Here is a 25,741-nt window from a genome sequence, read left to right as displayed (position 1 = left end):
GGCTTATTTGTCCATTTACATGAGGAGAGGGAAGGTGTGTTCGTTTTGCCTCAGGTTTTCATGTTTGCATATAAATGAGAGGGAAGGTGTGCTCTACCCACATTTTGACATGTAAGGGCAGTGAATCCCCAGAGCAGAGCCATTCCACCAGATATAACTTGTTGCAAGAAGAATTATTAGTTTTAACAAGAGTAGTGTGATTATAAGCTTACTCAAAGGGAAGTTTAGAGTGTGTGTTCACTTAAAATGTTGATTTCTGATGTAAAAAACAACATAAATGCTTGATGGGGTTTTTCCTTGACACTGATGTGTAGCTTGGATCTCTGTTTAGTTCGACATGGACCAGATAATGTGAGAGGAAGATAGTAATTTAGCATCGTTTCGTCTACTAACAATATGTTTCTGTTTTACCCACCAACCTCTTCCCTCGTGTCACATGGTTGTAGTGAATTCAGAGATGTCTGTGAACTTAAACACACCAAACCTCAAACTCTCTGTGTGGCTCTAAACACTGCAGATATTTAGGGACTTGTAAACACTGATCACCTCTCTCTGTGCCTATCAGCCTCTCCACAGTGAGATCTCTTCGGCTCCTGCATTACTTGCACTCCAGAACAGCGGTGGCGGTTCTGAGCCTCTGATAGAGAGCATGGGAGACCCCGTGGAGGAGCTGAGGGAGGCTGTAGAGATGCTGAACGATACCGTGAGGGAGAGAGGCCGATCTCAAAACCACGACCAGGCCATACAAGAGCTGCTGAGCAAGGTCAGGAGAGGGGAGTCCTCAGATTAATGAACTCTCTGAGCTGGAGTTTGTTAAATCAGAGGGTCGCCTGTTGTTTTTTAATGTTTGTTTATAACCATCGGAGCCTGCATGGTTTTTAAGTCCCTCCACTTTTGGCATAAACAGCTGCACGAACCAGTGGAGCCACATCTGGTTTGCTTTTGTTTGTGGTTATGTTCTTTAATAGGCCCCAAACCAGCCACCACTCCTCCTTGCATGAGTGTTTTTGCACTAATTCGTTTTATTCCCGCGCACATGTCAAAATAGCGCATGCACTCACACCCGCAGGGGACTCCATGACACCATTTTAAGTCTAATTTGCAATGTGGCTCTCATTGGAAAACAAATAATACACAGTGGAGCATAATGACTTAATGACAGCCTGCATGTGCTCATGATGACTTTGTGCCTCTCTAGTACGCCCGGCTGGCTGTGCGAGTTGAGGAGAGCCTGTCCTGCAGCAAGGAGCTGAGTCTGGACATCCTGGAGAAGGAGACCGACATGGCAGTGCAGTGTGAGCCAGAGCGCTGCGGGATCGAGGCCCTGCAGGCTAAGCAAGACCACCTGGAGGTAAGAGAGGAGCCCTGCAGGTTCCAATCCTTCGTGATGATTCAGACAGGGTTTAGATGGAGGATGTAGCCCCTCACACTGATCAGCTTGAAACAAAATCAACATTTTTATTTAATTCATAGATGTTTGAACTGGAGTGCAGCGTACAGTAGGGGGCAGTGCCTTCCAAAAAAATAAACATAAACATCTTAAAGATTAGAATTTGCTTATTGTATCCATTGTTTTGAACATATATACATAAAAGTCTTAAAATAAGTTGTTCTATTGTTTTAATATCTTTTAAGCAGTTACCACTATCCCTTCTCCCTATTTTTTAAAGGTTTCAAAAAAATATATTAATTTTATTTAAGTTACGGACACCGCCTCTCCATTGGACTGCACATTCAAAATCAAACAGAATATTAAAGTAAATTAAATTGTGCTTTTTAGTAATTCCATGAGTAAATTTTTCTTTTTATGTTTGCAAAATATTTCAACATATTATCACACATTTTGACTTTGTATAGTATAAAGTTAATTTATAGTTTATTTTACACTTTATATTTATACAAAAAAAGAAACTTTTTTTTCCAAATCAAAATGCATTTTGAATAGCTTAACAGTGCTGAGACTAATATGCACTGGAAAGTTAAGGACTTGAAATCAGATATTTTTCTGTATTTGTCAGGTGAACATGGCTCACATTAAGTAATATTACACTGTTTTTACTGAAAAACACAGGAACAATTATTTAGAGTCAATTGTTTTGTAACGACCCTTAGAACTGTGTGTGCACATAGACTGTATATAGAGTGGACAGCTTGGCCCCGTCATTTACCATTGTACGGTTTTGAAGCCAAAATACCCCCGCCACAGGCACAGCCATTGGTGGCAGTTGTGCAGCCAGAGTCTGCACAGTAAAGGCTGTGAGGGATAGGCTCAGGTGACAAAAATAATAATTTTTTTATTTCTTATTTCTTGCGAGAGTGTAATAATTTCTTGACTCTACTTCCCAACATATTTTACTATCCTCGAAAAAAATACACAAGAATGGCAGCTGTCAATCATCGTTAAATGTGACGTAAGGCCTCGTTTTTAACCTCTTATAACTAATGAAAATAAAACTTTTCAGAAAAAAAGGACTTGAATACAAGGCAGCCAAATGATCTCTTCAAATTACCACAACATTTCTACAAGGTGCATTAATTTTTTTTAAGTATTACCACAGCCCATCTGGAATGACTGGAGAGCTGGATTTTTTTTTACCTATACTGCAGCCAGTCACCAGGGGGAGCAGTTTTGTGGCAACCTAACTTCAAGCGGAGCAAGATGACGTAGATTTTTATACTGTCTGTAGTGGGCAGTGATAAACCAGCTCAAGGTACACGGTGTTTGTAAATTGAGTTCAGAGGGTAAAAAGTTTGAAAACCCTGATTCTAGAATATTTTTGTGTTTAATTTTGCTCCATTTGTGAAAGAGGAGGGGTGTCCTTTATCAAACACTTGATGTCAGGACTTTGTAGCAGTCTAAAGGTAAAGGAGTGTTCTAGAATTTTGAGTAAAGGGGGATGCAGAGTTCCAGAGTGCCTCGATGTTTCCTTAAGAGACATTTCCAGAGAATGTTCCTAACTCTAACTCATGTTAAGCTACTGCTATCAGAGGGACAGCAATCTTAAAATCATTTTGGCGTTGGGAAGCTTCTGACGGGTACAATTATTCTGTCCGATATTTTAAAAATGAATTATTGGCCAATTACAGCTGATTACTCACCAATGACGCAAGTACAGTGTCAAAAATGTTGCAATTTGTGCCATTTACCTGCATAACTTGCTCCAATCGCCTCCCTGCAAGATCTCACTTCTTAATGTTGAATTTGTTTACGTTTGGTGTCAACATAACATTACTCTAACCACATTGACTCATTTTTTGAGGACCTCTAGTGGACACTGAAGGAACTGCAGCTTTAGGCACTTCCTATTAGCTTAGTCTCCATTTCTCAGGTTGTTACATGGTTAAATCCCGCTGTATTGTTTACCCTTAGTTTGGTATAATTGAAAAAGAGGAAGCCACCCCCTCTCTCTCTCTCACACATTGTTCCACAGCCCTTTTCCTGTTGTGCCAGATTTTCTCACATCTCAAAGTGAGCCAGCCCACCCTCTTTGTGCTGCGTGTGATTTATTGTATACACACATCAAGCGTGCAAACGTTTATTATTCACACAGGATATTTATTTATACCAGCGTGAGTCACTCTCTCTCCCTTTCAGATGAAAGTTTGTGTGTTAGTGTGTGTGTTTGTGCATGTGTGTTTGTGAGAAAATCTGCAGGGTGTGTTTGGCATCCCGGGGGGTCATGAGTTGGAGGTGTGAGTTTGGTTGATGGTAAATTTGTGTGTGAGTCATTTTTTGGCTGCACTGGGTTTATCACACACACACACACACACACACACACACACACACACACACACACACACACACACACACACACACACACACACACACACACACACACACACACACACACACAGCTGTCTGGACTTGATACCGCTGAAGAGCAGAAATGAGCTAATCTCCCAAACTGAAATAAGCGTGTCGTCAGCAGACAGGCATCCACAGCTCAGCGTTCTGGAGCTGAGAAACATTATGGAGGATTTTTCCCAGAGAACCCTCAACACTATTAATTACCGCTCACCAAACGGAGGGAAAAAAGTGGCGCAGACTGCTAGCTCGCTTCGCGCTGTAGCCCATATGCAGACCATATGGCTGTGCAGCTGAATAACAGGCGTAACACTGTGGGATGAGGTCATACACAGATACAATTGGTCCATGCTGTCAGAGTGATGCAGAGCGTGATGGGAGATGATAGATTTTCTCCCTGATACTCCACAGGTTGGCCATGAAGTCATCAGGGAGGAGGTGAAGGAGGTGGAGGACCAGGCCTCCCGGCTGGACGAGCTGTGCCCGGAGAAAGTGCACATCCTCGGTGCGAAGGTCAGAGCGATGCTGCAGGGCTGGACGGAGCTGGAGAGGAGCATGACGGAGAACAAAGCGCGCCTGCAGGAGTTTGAAAAGCTGCAGCACTTCTTCAGGAGCTACCTCGCCATGATGTAAGCAGACAGAGGAATTCACTGGAAACCTTACCATGCAGAATTATCTCCAGTCTTCATTCAGCCTGGAGGCAGTATTTTCAAGATTTTGCACAATTTGCAAAATGTTGAAACGTTACAAGAACATATTGGAAATTTTACCCCTATCTCAGCTGCAGATCACAACTCCAAAGGAAAACTTTGTCAACTCCTGATTAATGCTGTAAAGATCAAGTTTCTGTCTGGAGCTCAAAATTCTATAAGTCTTAAAAAACCTCCTTAAAGTTGCCATAATTAACCTTCAGTCCAACTCAGCTGATAGTTAGCTGATAGTTAGCTGATAGTTAGCTGATAGTACCAAACTAGAAAAGCACTCTGAGAGCGCAGACCTCCGCCAAGCATATTGTGATTGTCACCCAACACTTTAGTCCAACTTTATTGTTATACTCCCTTTCAGCAGACTGTCTGCTACGATTTGGTGTTAGTTGCAGGTTTGTATGATAATTTGTTACCTGACAGTGATGAAAATTAAGATAACCCAGTACATATTTCATATTCCGTTTCTTAGTATCCAAAATTTTGCCAGGATCTGGATCGTACTTTTACATTGGCAGAAATTATCGTGACCTTATCTTGTATTGTTTTGCAAAGCAATCCGACCATTTATCATGGATTAATATACACATATGGTGAAAACGGCCCTATCTCACAATGATAAAGAATCCTTTAAAAAGAAAAAACCTGAATCCAGATTGTGATCCAGATCACCTCCAAAATTCAATCATTTTTTCCTTAACCCATTTTGAATGTTTCCTGAAAATTTCACGAAGATCCATTCGTATCTTTTGAGTTATGTTGTTCACAGACAAACAAACAGAAAAACTCTCCCAAAAGCAGACCCTCCTTGGCGGAGGTAATAAAGGTGTCTTTTGGTAGGCATTCATTTGTATAAATAAATCACTGATGGTGTTAGTATTTCAAAGTTTTAAAAATTAGAATAACCTGCTTTCATAATTGTTTTGTTGTTAGCAAGGATCTGCTTGAGACTGACTGCAGGAAGACTGGAAGTCATGTACACACCTAGCCGAAAAACAGACTTTTTTAGCATCAAAAAGCCTATTTACTGCCTGGTTCAAAAAAAGGCTTGGGTCTGAAATGCTGATTTTTATTTTGCGGTTTAGAATTATTAGGACCGTCTGATCATCCAATCAGAGATACAGCTCAGCTCACAAGACTGACGGTGCCCTGTAGCTGTTAGAAAAGAAGCCCAAAGCACACGCCATATTCAGCGTGGCAGCATACGATCAGACTCCCGACAGTGACTTTACAATCCAGCTTTGACCTCAGCTTGACTAATGCGTGCATATATGCTTACTGACTGCATCCTCCTGCTCCTGGGGTTGGGAGTGTCAGCAACCCCTGTCATGAGGAGTCACTCATTTTACAGACAAGTGGCGCTACCTTGTGATGTGAATAAACAGTACTGTAGTCAGAAATATGACACTTGATGCGTAGATGTTTTTCAATTGCATCAAAAACAGAAACAGAGAGGACACCAGTATCTGACTATATATGTCACAAAAAAACGAGCCAGTCCCAGATGTACGGACTTCAAACTGCATCTTCCAGCTTTGCAGCCACATTAGTTACCAGTTGTTACCAGGAGGGGGCACCATCATAAACAAATCTCAACATGTTTGTGGAAAAATAGTTTATTGATATAAATTTGGTTTCATCAATACAAAATCTTTCTGCAAACATGGTGGATAGTTTGTTATGGATCAGTTTCTTTACATAAGCCCTATGACGCAAGGCATGAGGGCGGACAAACTCTCTGTCAGAGAACATCTGCTCACTAACATATCTTTAAGAAGAGAACAGGATGTTCCTGTCGTCTCTGGTGTAAAGTATGATTCAAGACTTGCTGAGGAGGTCAGCGAGTGTTTGCTATCAGAGCAGGTCTGCTTATCCTCAAGCCTTTTCTTAATGCTTGTATGTTCATCGTCTCCTCTCTGAACAGCTCCTGGACTGAAGACACCAGGTCCCACATCTTCTCTGACGCTGCTTTGCATCTTGGGAAAGATGGCCAGAGGTTGCTGGATGTGCAGATTGAAGAGAAATTTGAGGAGTTTGACGAGCTGGTGGCCTCTGGGAGGAACATTTTGCACAAAGAGCATCACCTCACGCAGATGGTGAGGGGATTTATGTCTCTCAACATGCCTTTTGATGAAGGTGATAGAAGTTTTCAGCTTGTGTTTTAACCCTGAGTGATGTCTTACAGGTGAGAGAGCGCATGGAGGAGCTGAGGAGCATGCTGGGCTGGATCTTGGTGCACTGGAGGGCTCAGAAACAGCAGTGGGTTCTCAAGAAGTGCCAACAGGAGACTTCACAGGATAACATTTACGTCGAAGCCTCACTGTACCCTGAGGTAGGAACTCAGAGAGAGGGATAAAACAGGTAGAGATGAGTCTAAATTTACTATTTTTACACTTTGATCCTCTCCCATCAGAGTCCAGCTCCTGTCGCAGACCCTCACCCTTCCCATCAGTCTCCCTCTGATGAAGACAGACTGAATCCAGCAAGAGAAAACCCTCCACAATCCCTAAATGCAGACGAAAAGCAGCTGGACGACGGGTATGAGGTCATGAATAGCATCCAGACACCACCAGGCAGTGAGTCCGCCTCTCCAGAGTCTCCCAAACCCTCCATCGTGGTCCTCAAAGATCCTGGCAGCCCTGCTTTAGGGGGCACAGTCAACCTCATCCTCAGCTTTGCTAACACAGGGGAGAGCCAGGTGCAAGTGCTGGAGACACCTAAGGTCGAGGAGGAGGCGTGTGAGCCTGTCCACAGGGTGAGAAATGCTCTCTTTATTTATTCAGGGAGTCACAGATCAGCATTCAATAAAAGGATGTTACCACAGAGAAGAGTCAGGACACAGTCTAGGAGATTTAAAAAAATAAAATAAACTTGCAATACCTTTTTCAAACAACAGAGGGCATTTTCTGCATTCCACTTCCTTTGTAGCTTCTCATCTGTCTGTAGCTGAAAAGAGATGTGCAGATATGACAGATTTTGCAGGTGAGGATGCTTAGCCTGTGTTTCAGCATTTTTCTTTTCCTCACATGCATTTAGCCCATAGTCTTTGCATTATGTGCTCTTCAGGTGACCGAGAGATGGAGCAACAACTTACGACAACATGTTTCTTTATTTTTTAGTCCATAACATAATGTTACACAAAGTTCTGGATGTAAACATAAAATAACAGTGATAAAATAAAAGAAACCATCAAAAGAGCCCAAAGAACAGGTGAGTTGCAGAAAACTAAAAATAGAAAGCTAAAGCGGGAAGAAAGGTGATAAACAAGATTAAATTCAAAAGCACTAAGGTAATCAATTAAACTGAACTCAACTATAATATGATATAAGTTATGTAACAGGTAATAAATAACTCAGCTCATAGTATTCATAAATTACTGACAGTGTTTGTGTCCTTTCAAAATAAGCGGAGGTTACAGTGTACAGATGCTAAATTACTATTTATTGTGGCTATTTTGTTGCAAAAAATTGAATATAAACTAGGAAAATAATGCTGCATTCATGTGGTGTTGGAAACACTGGAAAAATGAATCCCTGAGATTGAAAAGGCCCGCTCAAGTTGGAACAAAAACTCAGAAACTCAGGCAATATCTTGGTCAGCAACATTCGGATTCATTCAAAAATTACCGTCGGATTCATGACACATGCGCGCCAGCCAATTTTCTTCTCACCACCATGTGTCTGTTAGTGGGTCAGAATCATTTTGATCATTCATTTTGACAGGTGCATGCCCAAACCTGCAATAAGCTGACCACCACACCTCAACTCTTCTACATAATTCATTCTTTTACTCAGAAAATGTAAAGTCATAAGGAGAGGCAAGTTATTTCTTGTCTCCATTCAGTTTGCATTTTGAAAGACCTCCATTAGAGACACTGCATTTACCACACCCATAGATTTAATATACATCAAAATTGTGACATTTTAAATGTTCATTACATTCCCAAAAAAGGGAGCGATGTTTTTTAGGTATTTTGAAAAGGTATGTTTCAAGTATGATGGTTGGATGTGTTCATTATTTATTAGCATTTAACTCTTTTTTAAACAGTTGGAGAAAGTTACATCAAACTTTTGGAACTGAAGTAAGAAAAACATCTTCTTAACCTGAAGTATTTCTGCATCATACACATGTAAAGTAAGCATCAACCTCCAGCAGTTTTCGCAGAAGTGTTAGAACATGCAGTTCTTCAAGTGTCCACTGTAGGCTGGCTGCAGAAACATCAGAAACCACATACAAGCTCATTCATCTAGCCGATCATTAAAAATTTCAGAAAGGTGTGTCATTAAACCTCTGCTGTTGAATATTTTTCCTTTCCTTAAGTCAGCACAGCAACTTTTATCCTCTGCTCAGGACCTCCTCCTTCCTGCTCCTCCTCTCAGCCTTCACATCCTCCTCTTTCCCTGTTTTCCTCCTCAGCCTGCTGCTCTTCACCCCTCTGCCTCTAAAAGCTTTTGGAGGCGCTGCCAGGGCCTTTTGGAAAATACTTTGGGTAGTTTAAAGCGAAAGAAAAAGATTTATCGGCACAGTGCGAACGAGGTAAATTGTGGATTGTTGTTGCATGCTGCGTCTCAGGGTGTGCACGCACTGCATGCTGGGTGAGGTTTGGTGTTTCATGCTTTACTAACTCCTGCTAAATAAAACCTGAGAGGACATGTATGTGTAAATACAAGCGGTGAGATCTTTTCAAAGAAAACAGACCCGACCCGTCTTTAACTGTCTCCCCTGCGGCTCGCCTTGAGTAAACTCAGATGAATGAATGAATCCCCAGCTGACTCTCAGACAATTAATCAGTGCGTTCAAATCCAACTTTCCTCTGAGCAAACTTTTCTTTCGGCTCGTTCAGCGGGTCTGGACCTCTGCCTGGAAGCTCTGATGACAGAGACAGAATGAGGGTGATGAGTAAGAAACACACACACTGCTCCTCCTGCTGTGCATGTTGACAGACGCTCTCTCTGTCTCTCCTCCCATCGTTTCACCACAGACCTGATGTAAGCACACTCTTGTTTGTGTAAAATAAGTGACCTCATCCTAACTTCCTGTGAAACCTCTGCTCCAAAATGGCTCCCAGCAGGAGCGGGGCCTTAATGCCGGCGCGGGCGTCGTCATTAGACAGAGAGCCGGTGCTGAACTCTGCTGACTGCACAGTGTGATTTATCATCTGAGGTTCCACAGAAACAAGAGATTAGTCACAGAGGTGAAAGGTCAAGCCATTACAGCTGCACATGACGGCATGTTGGACCACATGTGATTCTGATTAGGCGTGCTAATGAAAGCTTTTGTCCTTTTATTTCATGTTTCTGGGTTGTTTTTGTGTGTGGTGTGTATTTTTCTGACTCTATTGTTTTCTGGACGTGTAGGAGGAAAAGTATCAGACAGTTTGTCTCCAAACCATCGTTCATGTGTGACACGTTTGATAAATTTATTCTCACAGAGGGCTGCAGGATGCACCAGCCTTCCTGAAGGGATAGTTTGTGTTTGTGTGCTCCATAGAGTGGATAACAGCCATAACGATGTCTGTTTGAAGAAGACAGCCAGGGCTCCTGAGCATGAGCTAAGTTATTTATCTCTGCAGACGAGGTCCCAAAACATGAATATTTTAGTTTGTGCACAACACCAAATAGACCCTTTCTTATACCACTTAAGGTCCTTTTCCACCACTGGAACCAGGGTCTAAGTTTACTTCTTTGGTAAATAATCTAAGAACTCTAGAATATTAAGCTATCAAAAATCCAGAATAGTTCCAGAATCATCGAAGAGAGGCAGAATTCTAGAATGTTCCCAAATGTTTAGATATTTTTAGAATTCTTGAAAATTACCAGAATTCCATGACTGTGAGTAGAATTTTGCTTACATTTGAAGAACTTTTGAATGTTAGCAAGGTTCTGGTATGTGTGTCTGTCATCCCCTGGTGTTCCAGTGTAAATAGTGACCCTGCAAACTGGAGACCTTCAGCTGAACATGTCAGAGGATATATGGTTTACAATAGAATTCTCCCATCATTCTAGAATTCTGGTATGTTTCAAGGAGTCTAGAATGTAAACAGAATTCTTGAATATTAGCGGCACTCTAGAATATTAAAAAAGAATTGTAAGCAGAGTTTAGATCTTTTTTTTTTGTCCAATCTTGAATGTCAGGCAGAATTCTTGAATGTCAAGATTTTAAAATGTTATCAGAATTCAAGGAAGTTACAAGGATTCTTACATTTGTGGAGAATAGTAGAATGTCAGCAGAATTTAGGAAATCAACCAAAGTTCTGAGTTTTTAACAGACGTCTTGAATGATATCAAGGGTCAAGGAGTTTGCTTATTTCTTAAACTTTTGCAAATTTCTGAAAGTTATCAAAATTCTTGCATGTTGGCAGATTTCAGGACTGTTATCAGTACTGTCAAATGTTTGAAGGAAAAGCATTGGATGAAAAGTCTCCAGATAACAGTCTTTCATGTCGAACACTTCAGGAGTTTTTAAATCCTCTTTGTCTCTAGAACATTTCAAAAACCAAATCCTTGCCATAGTTCAGTTTACAGAAGTTTTTTGAAACATGTTAAAGTGACAAGATAATGATGGAATCAAGTGCTTCTGGCTCAGAAACCCCCTGGTTCCTGTGTTTGTAGGAGAGAAGCATCTCAGGGGTTTGGGGGGGGATTGTGAGAACTGCAACAAGCAACAGGCATAGATTAGACGGCTTGTAAATAAAGGTGCAGGTAAATGTAGAGGTGAAAGAGACAATGAGCTGCAGGAGAGCCCTACACTACAAGCAAACATGTGAAACAAGTTTCCTGTCCCTCCATCAGGCTGATCTGGTGCTGAGTTTTTAGTGACCCTGCCTCCGAGTGGTGCACACCTTAACCTTCAAGCAGGACCTCTGGCTGTCATGAAACAAGAACTGGAGTCACTGTTATCAACTGTGCATGAGAGGGCCTCATGAAACCATGCTCCACAAAACCCAAACTGTCTCTGTGTACTTATCAACCTGTCTAACCTCCCTCTCTCTCCTCAGGTAAGTACCTACCTGCATGTGAAGGACAGCGTCCTGGCTGCGGCCCCTGTGTATGAGAGTATCACGCTGCCCCGCCGTTCTGCAGCCTCAGCCTCACCTACTTTCTCTACATCATCCTCCTCCTGCTCCTCCTCGCCGTCTTCCTCAGCACTCGCTCCACAGACAGCCAACGTCACCTTTCACCCGTCAACAGCGAGCAGTAGCTCTATCTTCAGTAGCCTGAAGAGGATGGGCAAGAAAAGGAAGAGAAAGAGGGATGCACGAAGACACACCATCCAGAAAATCATGGGAGTGGAGGAGCAGGCGGAGGGCCGGCCTCTGTGTGATGACACCATAACGTATGACACTCACACGTGGCCTCTGAAGGAAGCAAGGAGGAAGAAGAGCGCGCCAAAGAGCGAGGAGAGAGCGTATGTGAAGAACTCGCTGCTGAGGGACATTGATGTGGAGTGTTCAGGGGAGTACAGCATCACTCCATACGCCATTTCAGGTCCATCAAACCCTGTGAGGAGCCACTGCAGGTTCCTCTCTCTGGGCTCCACGCTGAGCTTCGAGCTGCCCAAAGACATGACTCTCATCCCCAGCATCCAGGACATCATCACCATTGCTCGTCCTGAGTCCAAAACCGGAGCAGGGACTGATCCAGACCCTCTTTCTCAGAGACCATCAGCCCTGAGCTCCTTCAAACGGTCTCGAGTCCCTCCTTTGCAGAGCTTTACAGAGACACAGACTCCAACAGAAGTGGAGAAAAATGTTCAAACACCTCCTCTGTCTGTGGATGAGGAGGAGGATCAGAGGGTTCCCTGTAACGACGTGCTGAAAGCTGAACCGGAGCAGGAGTGGGACGAGCTGTCATCACAGACTGAAACAAGTCCCCCTCAAACCAGCCAGCCCCCAGTTTACGTGAACCAGCCTCAGCCTGAGCAGAAACACGGCTGCCTGAGTGTGCACACGCTCATCAGAGACCTCAAAGGACACATGTATCATAAATGCTCCAGACCGCACAGTTTGCATGTAGACGGATCTGGACTCCAGTGTCAGAGCCAGGCGTCTCACATGGTGGTGAATTTGAAATCAACGGTGAACATGAGCGTCCGTCAGGACTCTGTGGACTCTGGGATCTCCACCTCCAGTAGCATTAAGCTCTGCACCGAGGCTCCAGCTCAGGAGAGTCTGCTGCCCAAAGGAGTTGTGGGTAAGCTCCTGTCATTGGAGGTGGGAGGAGTCGATTGCAGGAATGAGGAGACAGACCCCGTCTGCCTGGACCGGCAGCAGTTTGAAGAGGAAGAGGAGGAGCTGGAGGACATCTGGAACCAGAAGAGTCACTACAGACAGAGTATCTGCTCAGACATCATGTACCAGCCCAACCAGGAGGAGTCTGACCCCTCAGAGCAGCCTACACACGCCACCTCCTCTTCCTCACCATCCTCTGGACCCCCCGCCGTGCTCTACAGGAACCTGGCCACAGCCTCAGCCCCAAACCTCTTGGTGGCAGAGTTCAAACTGCCCCCCCACATCCAGAGCCTGCTGGGTTACGACAAAGGTCAGCTCCCCCTGTTGGCTGCAGGAGACAGGAGGTCCTGGGCGGCTTTTCCTCACAGAGAGCCGACCAATAAGAGCTCAGTAACAGTGAATGAGACGGCGTCAGAGCCGGTGAAGCTGCCGGACGTCGGGGACAATCAGAAATATATTTATCAGTACAGAGAGGATGAGGAGGACGAGGAGGAGAGGGAGGAGGCTAAGGTGGGGGAGGAGGTGGAGGAGCACACAGGCTGTGTGAAGGTGAGGCCAGCATTAGAAAAAATAGACAGTCTCCCCAAAACTACATCATCATATGACACACACACACACACTGTAACCTTAGAATTCTGGAATACTAGCATACACATTATGAATGTAAGAATTTCAGAATTCTCACACTTGATCAAAATTCTAGAATTGACACACACTGCAGTCTCCTCAATTGTAAAATTCTTACTCTGTAATCTGAATTCTGTAATTCTGTTACACATTATATTAGAGTTTTAGTATTCTCACTATTTTTAATCTCATATTTCCAGAAACACCACTCACTCTGTTATCTCGGAATTCAAGAATCCTCACATACACTTTCATGTCAGCGTTGTAGACTTTTCACAGATACTGTTGTCTTATTATCTCAGAATTCTAGAATCCCTACACACGCTATAATGTCAGATGTAGAATTTTAACACACTCTATATCACAGAACATTTGACTCTTTGGATACCCTCAGAATTCTAGAATTCCCTCCCACACACTTGAGTGCGAGAATTCTAGAATTTACACGCACACTTTAATCACAGACTTCTATAGTTCCCACAAATTGTAACTTCAGGAATCCCAAATTCTCTCACATACTTTTTAATCTCACAATTCTAGCATTCCATACACAGAATTCTAGAATTCTCACACACTCACTTTAATCTCAAAATTCTAGAAATCTCCCAAATGCTTTAATCTCTGAGTCCTAGAGTTTCTTGAACAGATTTCAATTAGTTCGCACATTGTAGTCCTCAGTCAAAAAAAAAATCAGTGGCTTTAATCCTCTTTTGTACAAACTGTGTCAGTCTCATAAACACCAGCGAGCAGTGAGTAAAGACGTGTATCATTTGATTTTGAAGAATTGAAACTTTAACTCTGCAGAGTGACAGTTATTGAATGAATCAGTTCAAATGTTAAAGTCAATTGTCATAAAAGGGCATACTGATGCTCTTTCTTTGACCTGCATGTGAAGTAAAGAGCTGGAGTTTATGTGCCTATTGTTTCAGTTTTTATGGTAAAATCTTTTCATGAGCAGCTAAAACTCTGTGATCTCTGTGATCAGGACCAGTCCATGAGCCTGGTGTCAGTTCATATGGGAGCAGATGGCGTCTGTCAGCAGAGGAAACCTTCTCAGAGCTCAGACATCATGGAGAAGCAGGATGGATCAGTGAACACCAGAGGGCGCTGCATCACAGTGGTGAGACCTTTCAGTCTGTGCAGCTCAGAAACATGAACCTTGAGTTTTCTCTGAGTGTCTGACTCTCCGTGTTGGTTTAACCCTCTCAGAGCGGGAAGCCTGAGCTGCAGTCGATGGAGGGACCTCTGGAGAGGAAACAGAAGCTGCAGTTTGGAGGAAAGAAAGTGAGAACGCCTCCCTTTAGTGTTTGACATAAAGCTCACAGCCAGCAGCTCAAACCTTTATCTTATTTTCACAGGCGGCCTCCAGAGGCTGGAACAGCTTCCACACTGTGCTCCACAGACACACTCTGTGTTTCTACCAGGACAGAAAGGACACACTGCGGGTGAGCAGGAAGAAACAGCAAAAAGAAACACACAGAATAAATAATTTACACCCCTTTCACAAACTTCTTCTTCTTCTCTTCCTGCTGCAGAGCTCAGCATGTGGCCTCCCGCTGAACCTCCTGGGAGCCGAGTGCACACCTGCACCCGAGTACACCAAAAAACCCAACTGCTTCAGACTCCAGTAAGACCTGAATCACTCCTGATCACACCTGTAGAATCTGCAGATTCAGAGAGAGTGATTGACAAAGAGTCAGCTGTGTGTCTGTAATAAAACCCATCTGCCCCTCAGGCTCCGGGATGGCTCTGAATACCTGCTCAACGCCTCGTCTCGCTTCATGATGAAGAAATGGATGATGAAAATACAAGCAAACACACGTGAGTCAAGATCTGAGAGGATGAGCTTTGTGGATCTTATACTAAATTTTATTTAATGTGTGTTTAGAGGAAAAGTTTCAATAAGACACAGAATCTTTGCTGCAGTGGAGGACAGGAAAAACTTCTGATTGCTTCTTCTTTGTTATATAAGGAATAAAAACTGACTCTCTTATACAACACGGTGATGTGTACAGAAACCCAAAACAGTACAAGAAATAAGAAACTCTACTCTTTCTGCATCTCAAGACTCAACACTCAAAACTTTCTGTACTTTGTACTTCCTTCACTTATTCCCAGAGGACTTTGATGCGCTTCACTGTTGGATGCAGTCCAAAAAGATTTGACTGTAGAAACAAAAGAGAGCTGGAACAAAATAACAGGATGAAAGAAAGGAGAAAAATGCACTAAAGAATAGAGGACATGCATTAAAAATGCAGTTATTTATTAGTTGAGTTTTTGTATCCAACAAGTCCTTTTGACAGGTATCGAGGTATTAGCTGACAAAGATTTTAGCTTCACATACAAAAATATAGAATAAAAATGCTCTGTTTTTGCTTGTAATTTTCCTTTGTTTTCCCATATTTTTTGGAATATTCTGCTATTTTCTGAGAATGTGTGCATTGGATTGGATAAACCTGTAAAGTAAGTTGCACTAATATGCAGGAAGCTGCTTTTCTTTAGACTGGCTCCGAATCATTCGAAGGGAAGAAGGTTTAAACTCTTTTTGTCAGGCTGTTACTCTTTTTACTTTTGAAACCTGAGTTTTTAGCTTTATTCCCACTAGAACTTTGGTAATTTATGAATTTAAGCTGGGAGGTAATTGCCCACAATGTTCCAGTATGCTAAATAAGGATGATTTAAGCTAAAAATTACTGACATGTAGAGTATTTTAAAGATGACACAAGCATTCATCTTGCATGAGGGTCACCAGATTTTCACAATTTGTAACAAACTGTTGAATTTCCTCAAAAGACTCTCTAGGTCAGACTATCTATTTGCCATTTGAAACACTGATTTTCTATAGGATGACAACTTTGCAGCATGGCAACAGTGGATGAGGACTCTTGAGAGCTGGCCAACCTCAAGGAAATAGGCCCAGAAATAAAATAAACAACTATAAGTTGAAAATAGAGTTGGCTAGCAACTAAATTGTGAACATGTTTACAGTATTTATTATAAATATTCAAATTAGTAGTCTTTGAATTTGATGTTTGAAGAAAGTGAAAGTTGATGCTGATTAGTTTCATTCAAAGTGATGTGATTCATGTGGTGTTTCTGTCTTCAAAGGTCCGACTGAGTCTTTCTCCGTCCCCACTGACTCAGACTTCTCAGTTTCTCTGTAAGTTTAAAGTTTAAACCTCCTCCTGTTTTCCTCTAACAAAATAATTCATAGTTTTAAAATCCGTCTCCCTCCTCCTCACAGAAAACCCGCCTCCTGCCCTTCCCCGCATGACATCATCTCCACGTTCCCACGCTGCAAACCATCTGGCGCTGCCCAAACCAAAGAAATAGTGGTGCTGACCCGAGAGTTCAGCCACATGCAGCAGAGCAGCATGAGGAGAGAGGAGGAGTCAGCTGTGCCGTCCCCTCGCTGTGGTGAGGACAGGACTTTATTTACCTTTACTGAACCTTAATGTGCTCCTCATCCTCTCTGAGGAGGCATTTAAAGCTCCTCCCTCCTTTGTGCCTGACCCTACACCCCCTCTGAGCCTCTGCTGAGAGAGGATCCTCTCCTCTGGGGAAGTTATCGATCGAACAGGAGTTTTATTCATCTCTCTCAAGATGACTTCATCCGGTCTGTCCTCTGGGGGGTTGTCGAGTTACAGAATGAGTTCAGAGTTTTATTAAGTGCTGCGGTGTCTCAGCCTGTCCTGATCAGGGCTCCAACCACTGGAGAAAAACATGAATGAAAGCTGCAGGGGGACTGTCTGCCACCAGAGGGAGCTATGAGATTGTTACACCAGGACAGCTCACAGTTTTTACCACTGTGAGGGTAAAAAGGTCATTTTTGATTCGTCCTGGTCGCTTTTTTTGCAGGAACAGGAAAGGAACGGTGTGTTTTATCTTAAGAGTCAGCTTTTTGATACATGAAAGGTTAAGAAAAGCAGCAAACACCTTAAATTGTGCTCCAAAAGTACACAAAACGTATCACCATTCAAAGAAAGAAGGGAACAATATCTGGAAGCAATGCAAAGCTCGACTCAGAGCAGGGTTGCCAGATCAAATTGGGGAAAAAACAGCAAATAAAAGGAGCCAGATGTGAGAATGATAAGTAAAAAGATGATAAATAAGGTTAAAAAACAGAAGTCATAGCATACATACTGCCATAGGTAATTAAGGCTTTCATGTGTTACGGTTTTTAGTACTCTCTTTAAGAATCGATGCTCAAGTCCTATTTCTTGTTTTTAAAGCTCTACACAGCCGTTATGATGGTGCTCTATCAATGAGGTTCAACATTAAGGGCAGAGAGCTTTCCACCCTATGAGCTCTTTGGGTGTTATTAAAAGTAGATTTTCTCTCCCTGGTGTTTTAGAAAACCCTCACTTCAGCCTCCATCTGAAACACTTTGTTAGAGCTGCTGTATCTTTAAGGCTCCCGGTTCCACAAACCCCCTTCTCTCTGATTTGCCAGTCCTCCGGAGGCATGTAAGGGGGCTGAGCTATGGGTAGACCTTGGTGTTTGAGTCCGCTGCTCTCCCAATGTGTCATGAAGCAGTTTGGAGATTCATTTTGGAAAATCTGGTGAGGATCTGGTGCAGTTTTTGAAACAGTGTTTTATATTAGTTTTCAGACTGATTCACAGATTTTTACAACACATGAATATGTAGCAGTTTGAAACTCTGCACACGTTCTCTCTGAATATCCAGCATTGTGACTTTCGATTCATGTTTAAAATATGAGAAACACATTACCTCTTTAATATCAAAATAGGTCTTCTTGGCTCATGGTCAAAAAAAAATCCTGCCAACCCTGACTCGAAGTGCCTGATACACTGAAGAACTGAACCCTGAGCAAGTGTTTAAGTCTTGTTTTAAGTTACAACTGTCATATTAGACTTGATATGAGCCACATTCACCTGACAAGTACAAAAAAGGGTCTTATTTCAAGATGTGAAAAGGCAAAATTGAAGCCTGAATTGCTTAAGATTATACATGTACTTGTTGAAGTTTATAAATTAATACATTGTTCTTATGTCACAAACATGACAAGCAAATTTCTTACACTGTTCACACTAAAGTCAAGGTTAAATTTTTCAATTTTTAAGAGCCTTAAAGACATTTAAACTCTTAATTCTGAAAAAAAACATACTTTGTTTTCCTTTCATTGAGTCCAAATCTCCCCAGTTGAACACTGTGGTTATATTTCTGCTTGTAATACATGTTTGTCCCTCTCTAGATGATGATGATGATGATGAAGGCAGCTTGAAGCAGACAATGACTCACCGTCTGTCTGGAACAAGTAGAGAAAACACCTCCGTCTCTCCTCTCTCCTCGCTCTGCAGCGATCAGGACTGGCTCAGCAACAAGCGCCGCTCCCACTCCTTCACCTCAGGTTAGCTCATGGTTATTAACCTGAGTGATTTATCGTGTGTCAGTGGATATTAGACAGATGATTTCTGTCTCAGTGGATCATAAACAGATGATTTCTGTCTCTGAGGATCATAAACACCTGATTCTTGTCTCTTTCTCCAGCTACCTTTCAGAAAATCAAACCTGTGTGGCACCCTGCAGGCAACCGAGGCGTGGACAAAGGCTCCAACTACTGTGTGACTCTGGTTGTAGGTGACAAATCATCAGACACTTCGCATGTGAACAGAAACCCAGAGCGCCCCCTGCTGACCTCAGCCGGATGGCAGCAGGACCCCTCTCAGGACTCTCTGAGGAGCTACACAAGCCTTCCACGTCCACGAAACAAATCTGTGTTTAAGAAGTTCTTTGGAAAGAGAGACGTCTGACACTATAGACGTTGTTACTCATAGAGAGTTTAACAAACGGATTCTGACGTGCCGTGCACGAGTTTGTTAAAAAAAGCTACTACTGACTGTATTTATGATCCAAAGAGCTGCCACCGTGTCTTCATATGATATCAATCACTTCATCCTCTTTAAAGTCGTTTTATAAGCGTCTGATAATCTCATGTAAAGTTACAGGAGCAGGACAGGCAGTTAGTGCAACAAACAGAGAAGGAAAAATCAGAAAATGTCGTAATTTTAAGAGAAAAAGTCATAGTTTTATGAGAAAGAAGTAACATACTTAGACTCTTTTTTTTTTAGGAATGAACCTTTTTTTTTACAGCAGATTGTGTTGGCTCTGCTACAGAATCGCAGCAATACTAACTTAAAATTCTGAATTGATGTACATTCTGGGTTAGGTTCCTGTTCCTGTGGTGAGTCTGAGTCAGACGGTAAAAAGTAAGTCACACAGATGCTTCACTCTGTTCTCCTTCAAGCTAAAACACAAACTGGTTTTCTTCTTTTTCACTTCTCTGCAGTTTGCTGGAATAGCAACATGATGCAGATTACTTAAAAGGACAGGATTCTAAAATCAAGGGCAGAATTCTGTGTTTGATCTCAGAATTCTAGATCTCCTCTTGTTGCTCTGTACACAGACTGTTTTGCAAGCATGCACCTTATTGGTGGATACTCCTCACATCACAAACAGAAATCAGAGCCCTTCACATGCTAAGTATGTAGCCTTATGTGAAAACATCTTTATGACAGTGGGTGGTAGGAGGAAACCAAGTCCTTATCTAAAAAAACACTAGCTTTTCTAGATAGTCCTCACAGTAGGATAACAGCCACTGAAAAGAAACTTTGAGGCAAAAACAAAATGGAAATATTGATGGCCTTTATGTTGTTCTGTAATTTTGAGTTTGAAGTAAGACCTCTGTCATCAGTTATAGAATTTGGACTGGCTCTGATTCTGTCATTATCCAAATTTTGACATTAGGTCTGAATTCTCTCAAGTTACAATTCTAGATTTGTTTTCAAAATTCTACCTCAAATCTCAAGATTTTAGTTAAAAAAATGTTTGAATTTGGACTTCAAGTCTAAATAAATAGAAGCGTCATGAAAACAGAAAATATATTGGCCTCGCCTTCATCTTTTATTCACACCGTATTCAACTCTACTACCTAAGAAAACATAAATTAAGCTCAGGCGCCTTGCTCCTCTTTCGACGTTTGACTAAAAAACAAGAGGACTTCATATTCTGATATTTTTCTCCTAGAATTACGACTCTTATTCTCCTAACACTGTGACTTTAACCTCATAATATTACGACTATAAATATCAAAGATTGTTTTCTTTACCCTGGTGTTGATTCTCCGTCCACAGGAACATTGGTGTGTGTGTTTGTGTGTGTGCTCTGTGAATAGTTTGTGGATTTAAATAGCCTCTGGATTTGTCTTATTTCTTTATTTTTCTTCTGTTGTATTGTCGTGTTCAGAGTTTTAAAGTCTGTGTACAGAGTTCACCCTCCTGCTCACCTGAGAATCAGTTTGAAACCACATTCAGAAAATAATTCCATCATTTAGTCTTAACTCTGATGTGACCAAGTGTTAGAAATATCCTTAAGTGTGTCTGATTATCACATTTCTCCTTCATGTACAGCGTGATGCACTAAAGCATGTTTAATCTGCAGTTTGATACTGCCCAGGCTGACACTTTTTACTGACTGCTGCAGATATTCCTAATAAAACACTTTTTAAAGAGAAAAAAGCTTCAGCTGTGCTTCATGGATGGAGATATTTCATGTTTTCAGTGTTGGTGGTGGTGAGTGCAGCGTGTCACTCAGGCTTTATTGTCCTCTGGAGAAAGAAAGGATTAGATGAATGCAGCGAGATTAAAGGCCAGAGCAGGCCACGGCATCCTCACATCATTAGCCTCGTTTCTGAATATTAAAAACCTCCCAGCTTTCAAAGACAGGATTCAAACAAACCCATAATCAACATTATATTTACGCTCCCTCTGTGGACATTTATTAAAGCTGCCTAATGAGTCATATGCATAAAGTCTTTCTGCTGTTTAGCATCACCAAATATTCAGTGATTCCTCTCAGAGCGTCTGAGGCAGAGATTAAAAACAGCAGGGAGGGTATGGAGCAAATTTAGTTTTTTAGATATTCCGAATGAGGAAAGGTCAGAGCCTCTGAATGACTTTGGATTTTTGTGAGCACGTCTGCATTAAATGAAAAAAATGAAATGGTTGTCAGGGAGTATTGCAGTAGAAGAGAAACAGCAGCTCAAAGAGGGGTAGTGTGCTTTTCCAAGTCTTAATTCGCCCCTCTGGTGGAGATAAGATTAAGGTTAACATGTTGAGGTCAATATTCAACGTGAGGTGAACTCGTCTTTGAGATTCACACATGAATTCTCCCATTTTGTGACATCACCAGTTGGTAATTGACCTTAAAGAGGGGGTGTTGTGCTTATTATCAGTCTTATTTTGTCACTCTGGTGCCCCTGGAGTATTGTCAAATGATTTACAGCTCAAACAAATCCTTATTTTACTACCACTGGTGTTTTAGAAAAGCCTTATTTCAGCCGCTGTCTTCATTTTAGCTGCTGTCTTTTTAAGACTACTCACTCCACAAACCCCCTTCCTTCTGATTGGCCAGCCCTCTTCACGAGACCTTAACAAGACTTTGGCGAGCCTTAAACACCCGGTCTGCCCGTAACTTGGCCCTGACAAGCTTCTAGAGGGCTGGCCAATCAGAGTGAAGGGGGTTTGTGGAGCAAGGAGCCTTGAAGAGACAGCAGCTGAAAAGGGGTTTTTTCAAACACCAGTGACAGAAAAATTTGTTGTTTTTTTTTATTTTTTTTTTAGCTATAAATCATGTAAAGATACTACAGGGCATCAGAGGGACAGAATAAAGCCTCAAAAAGCACAACACCCCCTCTTTAAGTTCCTTTGGAAGCTCAAGTGTACTTTGGGTGGTAATTATATCATTTTAGTGATAACAGAGCGTACACTTTGTTTGAGAAACTTCAAAATAAAGGAACAGACTTTGAATTCTAGGTCACAGCGTGCTTTTAACATGTACACACACTCATGCATGAAGCAGCTAAAGTAGGGGAAAAAAAGTTTGCTGCCAAATCCTCCAGAGGAGAGATTAATCATGGAGCTCAGAAATCTGTGAATGATTACAGACGGAGTGACTCAGCGTCTCTTACAGTAAAACAAACCGGACATGAGTTCAGTTTATTCACAGAATACACACTCGGCTTGTGTTCATGTGCAGCTCTGCTGATCTCTGAGTGATTAGTTTACTCCCTGCGCGACGAGTCAGAGCAGGGAGCGCACATGGCCTTACAGATACTTAAGTTTCCCTCCAAAAAACAATTTTTGTGTTTTCTTTGCTGTCAAGTTTGAGCCCAGAGGGACGCAGCAGCAGCCAGTCGATGGATCACCATGACCTCCATCGTTCTGTCCGCCTTGTGACCTTTGACCTCTCTTTACAGCTCTTTCCCTCCCTGAGCTACGACTCTGAAACACTCTGGAAGCGTGTGCTCAGTTTGTGGGATTATGCGACCACAGATCACAACGCCCACCCACTCCTCTGCTCTCCAGTTGTTGCATTTAGTCTGACCGCTAATTACAGGTCTGGGGACATTTCCTCCCACAGGTGAGGAGACGTCCAGCGTCTCTGAGTTACTCATGGAGGAGGAGGATGTAACAGGAGAGGGGAGTCCTCAGGCTGGGACTCCTCCTTTATGTGGACACTAAATGATCTTTGTGCCTCTGGGAGGATGAGTGACTCCTCAAACACACTCTTTTAGGTTATGTACATCTGATGCACCCTCACAACTCCTCCATGTGGTTGAGGTTGGGAGCACCTAGCACTACGACCCCTGACCTTCAGTGTATATTTCTTAACTGTTTAAGGTAACATATGAATCCATCTCTTTCTTTTAGTGTTTTCAGTTAAAAATCAGTCTGAAGTGTGCTCTAACATCCTTGTGCCATCATTACAGACTGATGAAACTTCACCTGTTCCTCAATTGTCTCTTGATACCAGATGACAAGTGGTCAGTTTTCTGCAGTGTTAAGTGCTGCGTAAACATCAGCAAACTCTGCTTCTGACCAAGGTAAATGCTCTCCTTTCGGGGGCAATATGTGAACACTATGACAATTTTTTGACCACTTGCAAACAACATTTTCAGCTCAAAATATTTCGGATTTCTTCTTCTTTATGCACCATTTCTTTCCTTTATTGCTCCATTTCATAGCTTCAATCTGGTCTTATGTTCTCTAATGTGTTATTTTGAACACTCACATTTTCACATCATGGTAAAATCCATGATTGGCCCCCGGGCCTGACTACGGAGCCTCAAGAGAAATGTATTTGAACGATTGCTGTGGTTTTCTCGGTTGTCTAAGTGCTCCTCATTCAATGATGGTAGTTTCCCTTTTTTTCCTTCACTCTTCTTCTCTTGTTTGAACTTTGATCTCTGGTTCAAAGGTTTTCCTGCAGAGCAATGTGCTAACAGGCTTTGAAACCCAACACTGAGGCCTCCAGCAGCCTCAGAGGATCCTAAAAGTGATGTAACGGGAAGAGCAGTTCAGGAATCGTCGTTTGTGGGCAGCAGTGGTTAAAGATTTGGATCAGATGTCCGGATTGTTGCGGTATTGTAACCCTCTGACTTTATCTGCTAAGGAGCTTTAGCACCACTTCTGTCAATAAACGTGTGGTCATCTTGAGGAGTAAACAGAGTCTGGAGGAGCTGGATCTCCCAGGAGAGATCTGTGAACAATATGTCACATTTTCATCAGATGTGTTTGGTGTTATAGCCAGACAATAATTCATCCAGCGTCCTCCTCCGCTCGACTGTCGCTGTGCCTCCCGGGCTGCCACCACAAAGTGCAATAACTGAGAGAAATTTCCTCATCTGAGCAGTGGCTCCCCCACATCCATCCTCCCCCTCTCTCCTCCCACCGTCTCTCCCTTTGTCCTGGATTGTCGGTAAGCTCCTTGCGTTTCCCCGTCCTCCATGTGAGGAGGATAAAGGGTGCAGGGAGCCTCTGAGACATCTGTCCTGCAGATATGGAGCATGCATCTCAGTGATATGGATATTAATTCACTTCATATCCATTCAGGCTCTTCTGTCACGCAACCCCTCCCCCACTCAGGACTCATCGATACATCCTGACAGTGTGTCTAATTGTTCCAGTTACATGATGTTTATGTATGAACAGACTCAAAGTGTTAACATGCTAAAGAGCACGCAGGTCTGAGCGATACCATCCAGTATTCTAATGTAAATGTTGTTTTCAGTATGGAAATGTGCTCTTTAATATTAAAAATACATTAATAATCCTCTTCATGGCTCTGAAACCTTCACTGCTCTCTGATTCAAAGCTGCTTTGATGATAAGGAATATTTAAAACACGCCACAGTGCAGCATTTCTGTGATTTCCCCCTCTTCTTTAAAATATATTTACATCTAAACAGCTTTCAAATGAACTCCAGGTCCTGAAATAACACTCTTTGCTACTTCCTGCTTCCTTAGTGCACAAATTACTAAATGAACATCAAATTTCACCACCATTTTTTAGCAGAGGGCCGGTGATGGCCTGGGCATGATTGTTCAAAGTCTAATAAAACATCTATATGCGCTGATGATCTGGTTGTTTTCAGTTTTGGTCCTGCTGATCTAAAACAGGTCCTGACTCTATGTTCTAATTATATAATTGATGATTATACTGTATATTACCCAGAAAGATTGATGAGTTGATCTGTTGCTCTAAAGAGGGTGGATGCTAAAATGTCCTTATTGTAAATGTCAAATAACCTTACTACTTAGTAAAAGGAACACAAAGACAATATGGATACCCATACAATTACCATCATCATCTAAACTAATACCAGTACCAATATTGATACTGATACCAGTACCTCTATATATTACTACAACACCAATACTGACCTCTCCAGCTGAAACTGGTACCAAAACTTATGCCACTTTTGAGACCAGTACCAATACCAATATTGATGGCTAAACCTCTTCCAGTACCAATATCTATACGTCAGTAATACCAGTACCAATTACAGGGCAATAACTTCACCAATAATAAATCCAAATCTGCTGCCTGTACCAAAACTGATACCTAAACCTCTACAGAAATCAATGCCAGTTCGATACCTAATCCGGTACTCATGCCACTATTGATACAAGTATATATACCTCTTTCAACAGAAATACCTTAACCTCTTTGGATGCTGACGCCAATACCATTGTGAAACCAATACCAAATCCTATTCCAGTGCTGGTACTAATACAATACCAAAACTGACACTAATACCATCACTTTTTCTGATACTGATAGTAAAACTGATACCAACACGGACACCAAAAGCAATACCACATCTAAAAACCAGTACTGGTACCAATACTTGTATCTATGGCTTTTTTGATACTAAGTCTGGTACTGATACCAATTTGGTTACAGATAACCAAACCTCTTTACACACAAATACCGGCACAAACACTGATACCTAAACCTCTTTTGATATTGCCACAGATACCAAAGTGATATCAACACCGTTACAAGTACTAT

The 25,741-nt window shown here is 42.1% G+C and overlaps 1 protein-coding gene across 4 annotated transcripts in view; it reads left to right on the top strand.

Annotated features, from left to right (window-relative positions):
• Window positions 1-20,880, top strand: part of mymx (myomixer) — a 47,861-nt gene extending 26,981 nt beyond the window's left edge. For 2 of the 4 annotated variants that reach the window (XM_074675797.1, XM_074675796.1), the window contains exons 18-34: window positions 566-763; window positions 1,199-1,351; window positions 4,217-4,434; window positions 6,434-6,605; window positions 6,695-6,841; window positions 6,923-7,264; window positions 8,926-9,045; window positions 11,507-13,288; window positions 14,352-14,486; window positions 14,576-14,650; window positions 14,725-14,811; window positions 14,902-14,993; window positions 15,102-15,187; window positions 16,475-16,526; window positions 16,611-16,783; window positions 18,583-18,738; window positions 18,879-20,880. In XM_074675797.1, the coding sequence (XP_074531898.1) occupies window positions 566-763; window positions 1,199-1,351; window positions 4,217-4,434; window positions 6,434-6,605; window positions 6,695-6,841; window positions 6,923-7,264; window positions 8,926-9,045; window positions 11,507-13,288; window positions 14,352-14,486; window positions 14,576-14,650; window positions 14,725-14,811; window positions 14,902-14,993; window positions 15,102-15,187; window positions 16,475-16,526; window positions 16,611-16,783; window positions 18,583-18,738; window positions 18,879-19,141 (4,251 nt within the window). In that variant the 3' untranslated portion in view covers window positions 19,142-20,880. The remainder of the gene's footprint in view (window positions 1-565; window positions 764-1,198; window positions 1,352-4,216; window positions 4,435-6,433; window positions 6,606-6,694; window positions 6,842-6,922; window positions 7,265-8,925; window positions 9,046-11,506; window positions 13,289-14,351; window positions 14,487-14,575; window positions 14,651-14,724; window positions 14,812-14,901; window positions 14,994-15,101; window positions 15,188-16,474; window positions 16,527-16,610; window positions 16,784-18,582; window positions 18,739-18,878) is intronic. The other 2 variants (XM_074675798.1, XM_074675800.1) reach the window with 2 other exon arrangements.
• Window positions 20,881-25,741: the final 4,861 nt, after the last annotated feature.

This window comes from Halichoeres trimaculatus, unplaced genomic scaffold, assembly GCF_033239565.1.
Source record: "Halichoeres trimaculatus isolate MK-OKI-2021-1 unplaced genomic scaffold, fHalTri1.1 fHalTri1_scaffold_8, whole genome shotgun sequence".
Taxonomy (NCBI): domain Eukaryota; kingdom Metazoa; phylum Chordata; class Actinopteri; order Labriformes; family Labridae; genus Halichoeres; species Halichoeres trimaculatus.
Note: the sequence above shows the minus strand (reverse complement) of the source record. Positions and strands in the feature narration are given on the sequence as shown.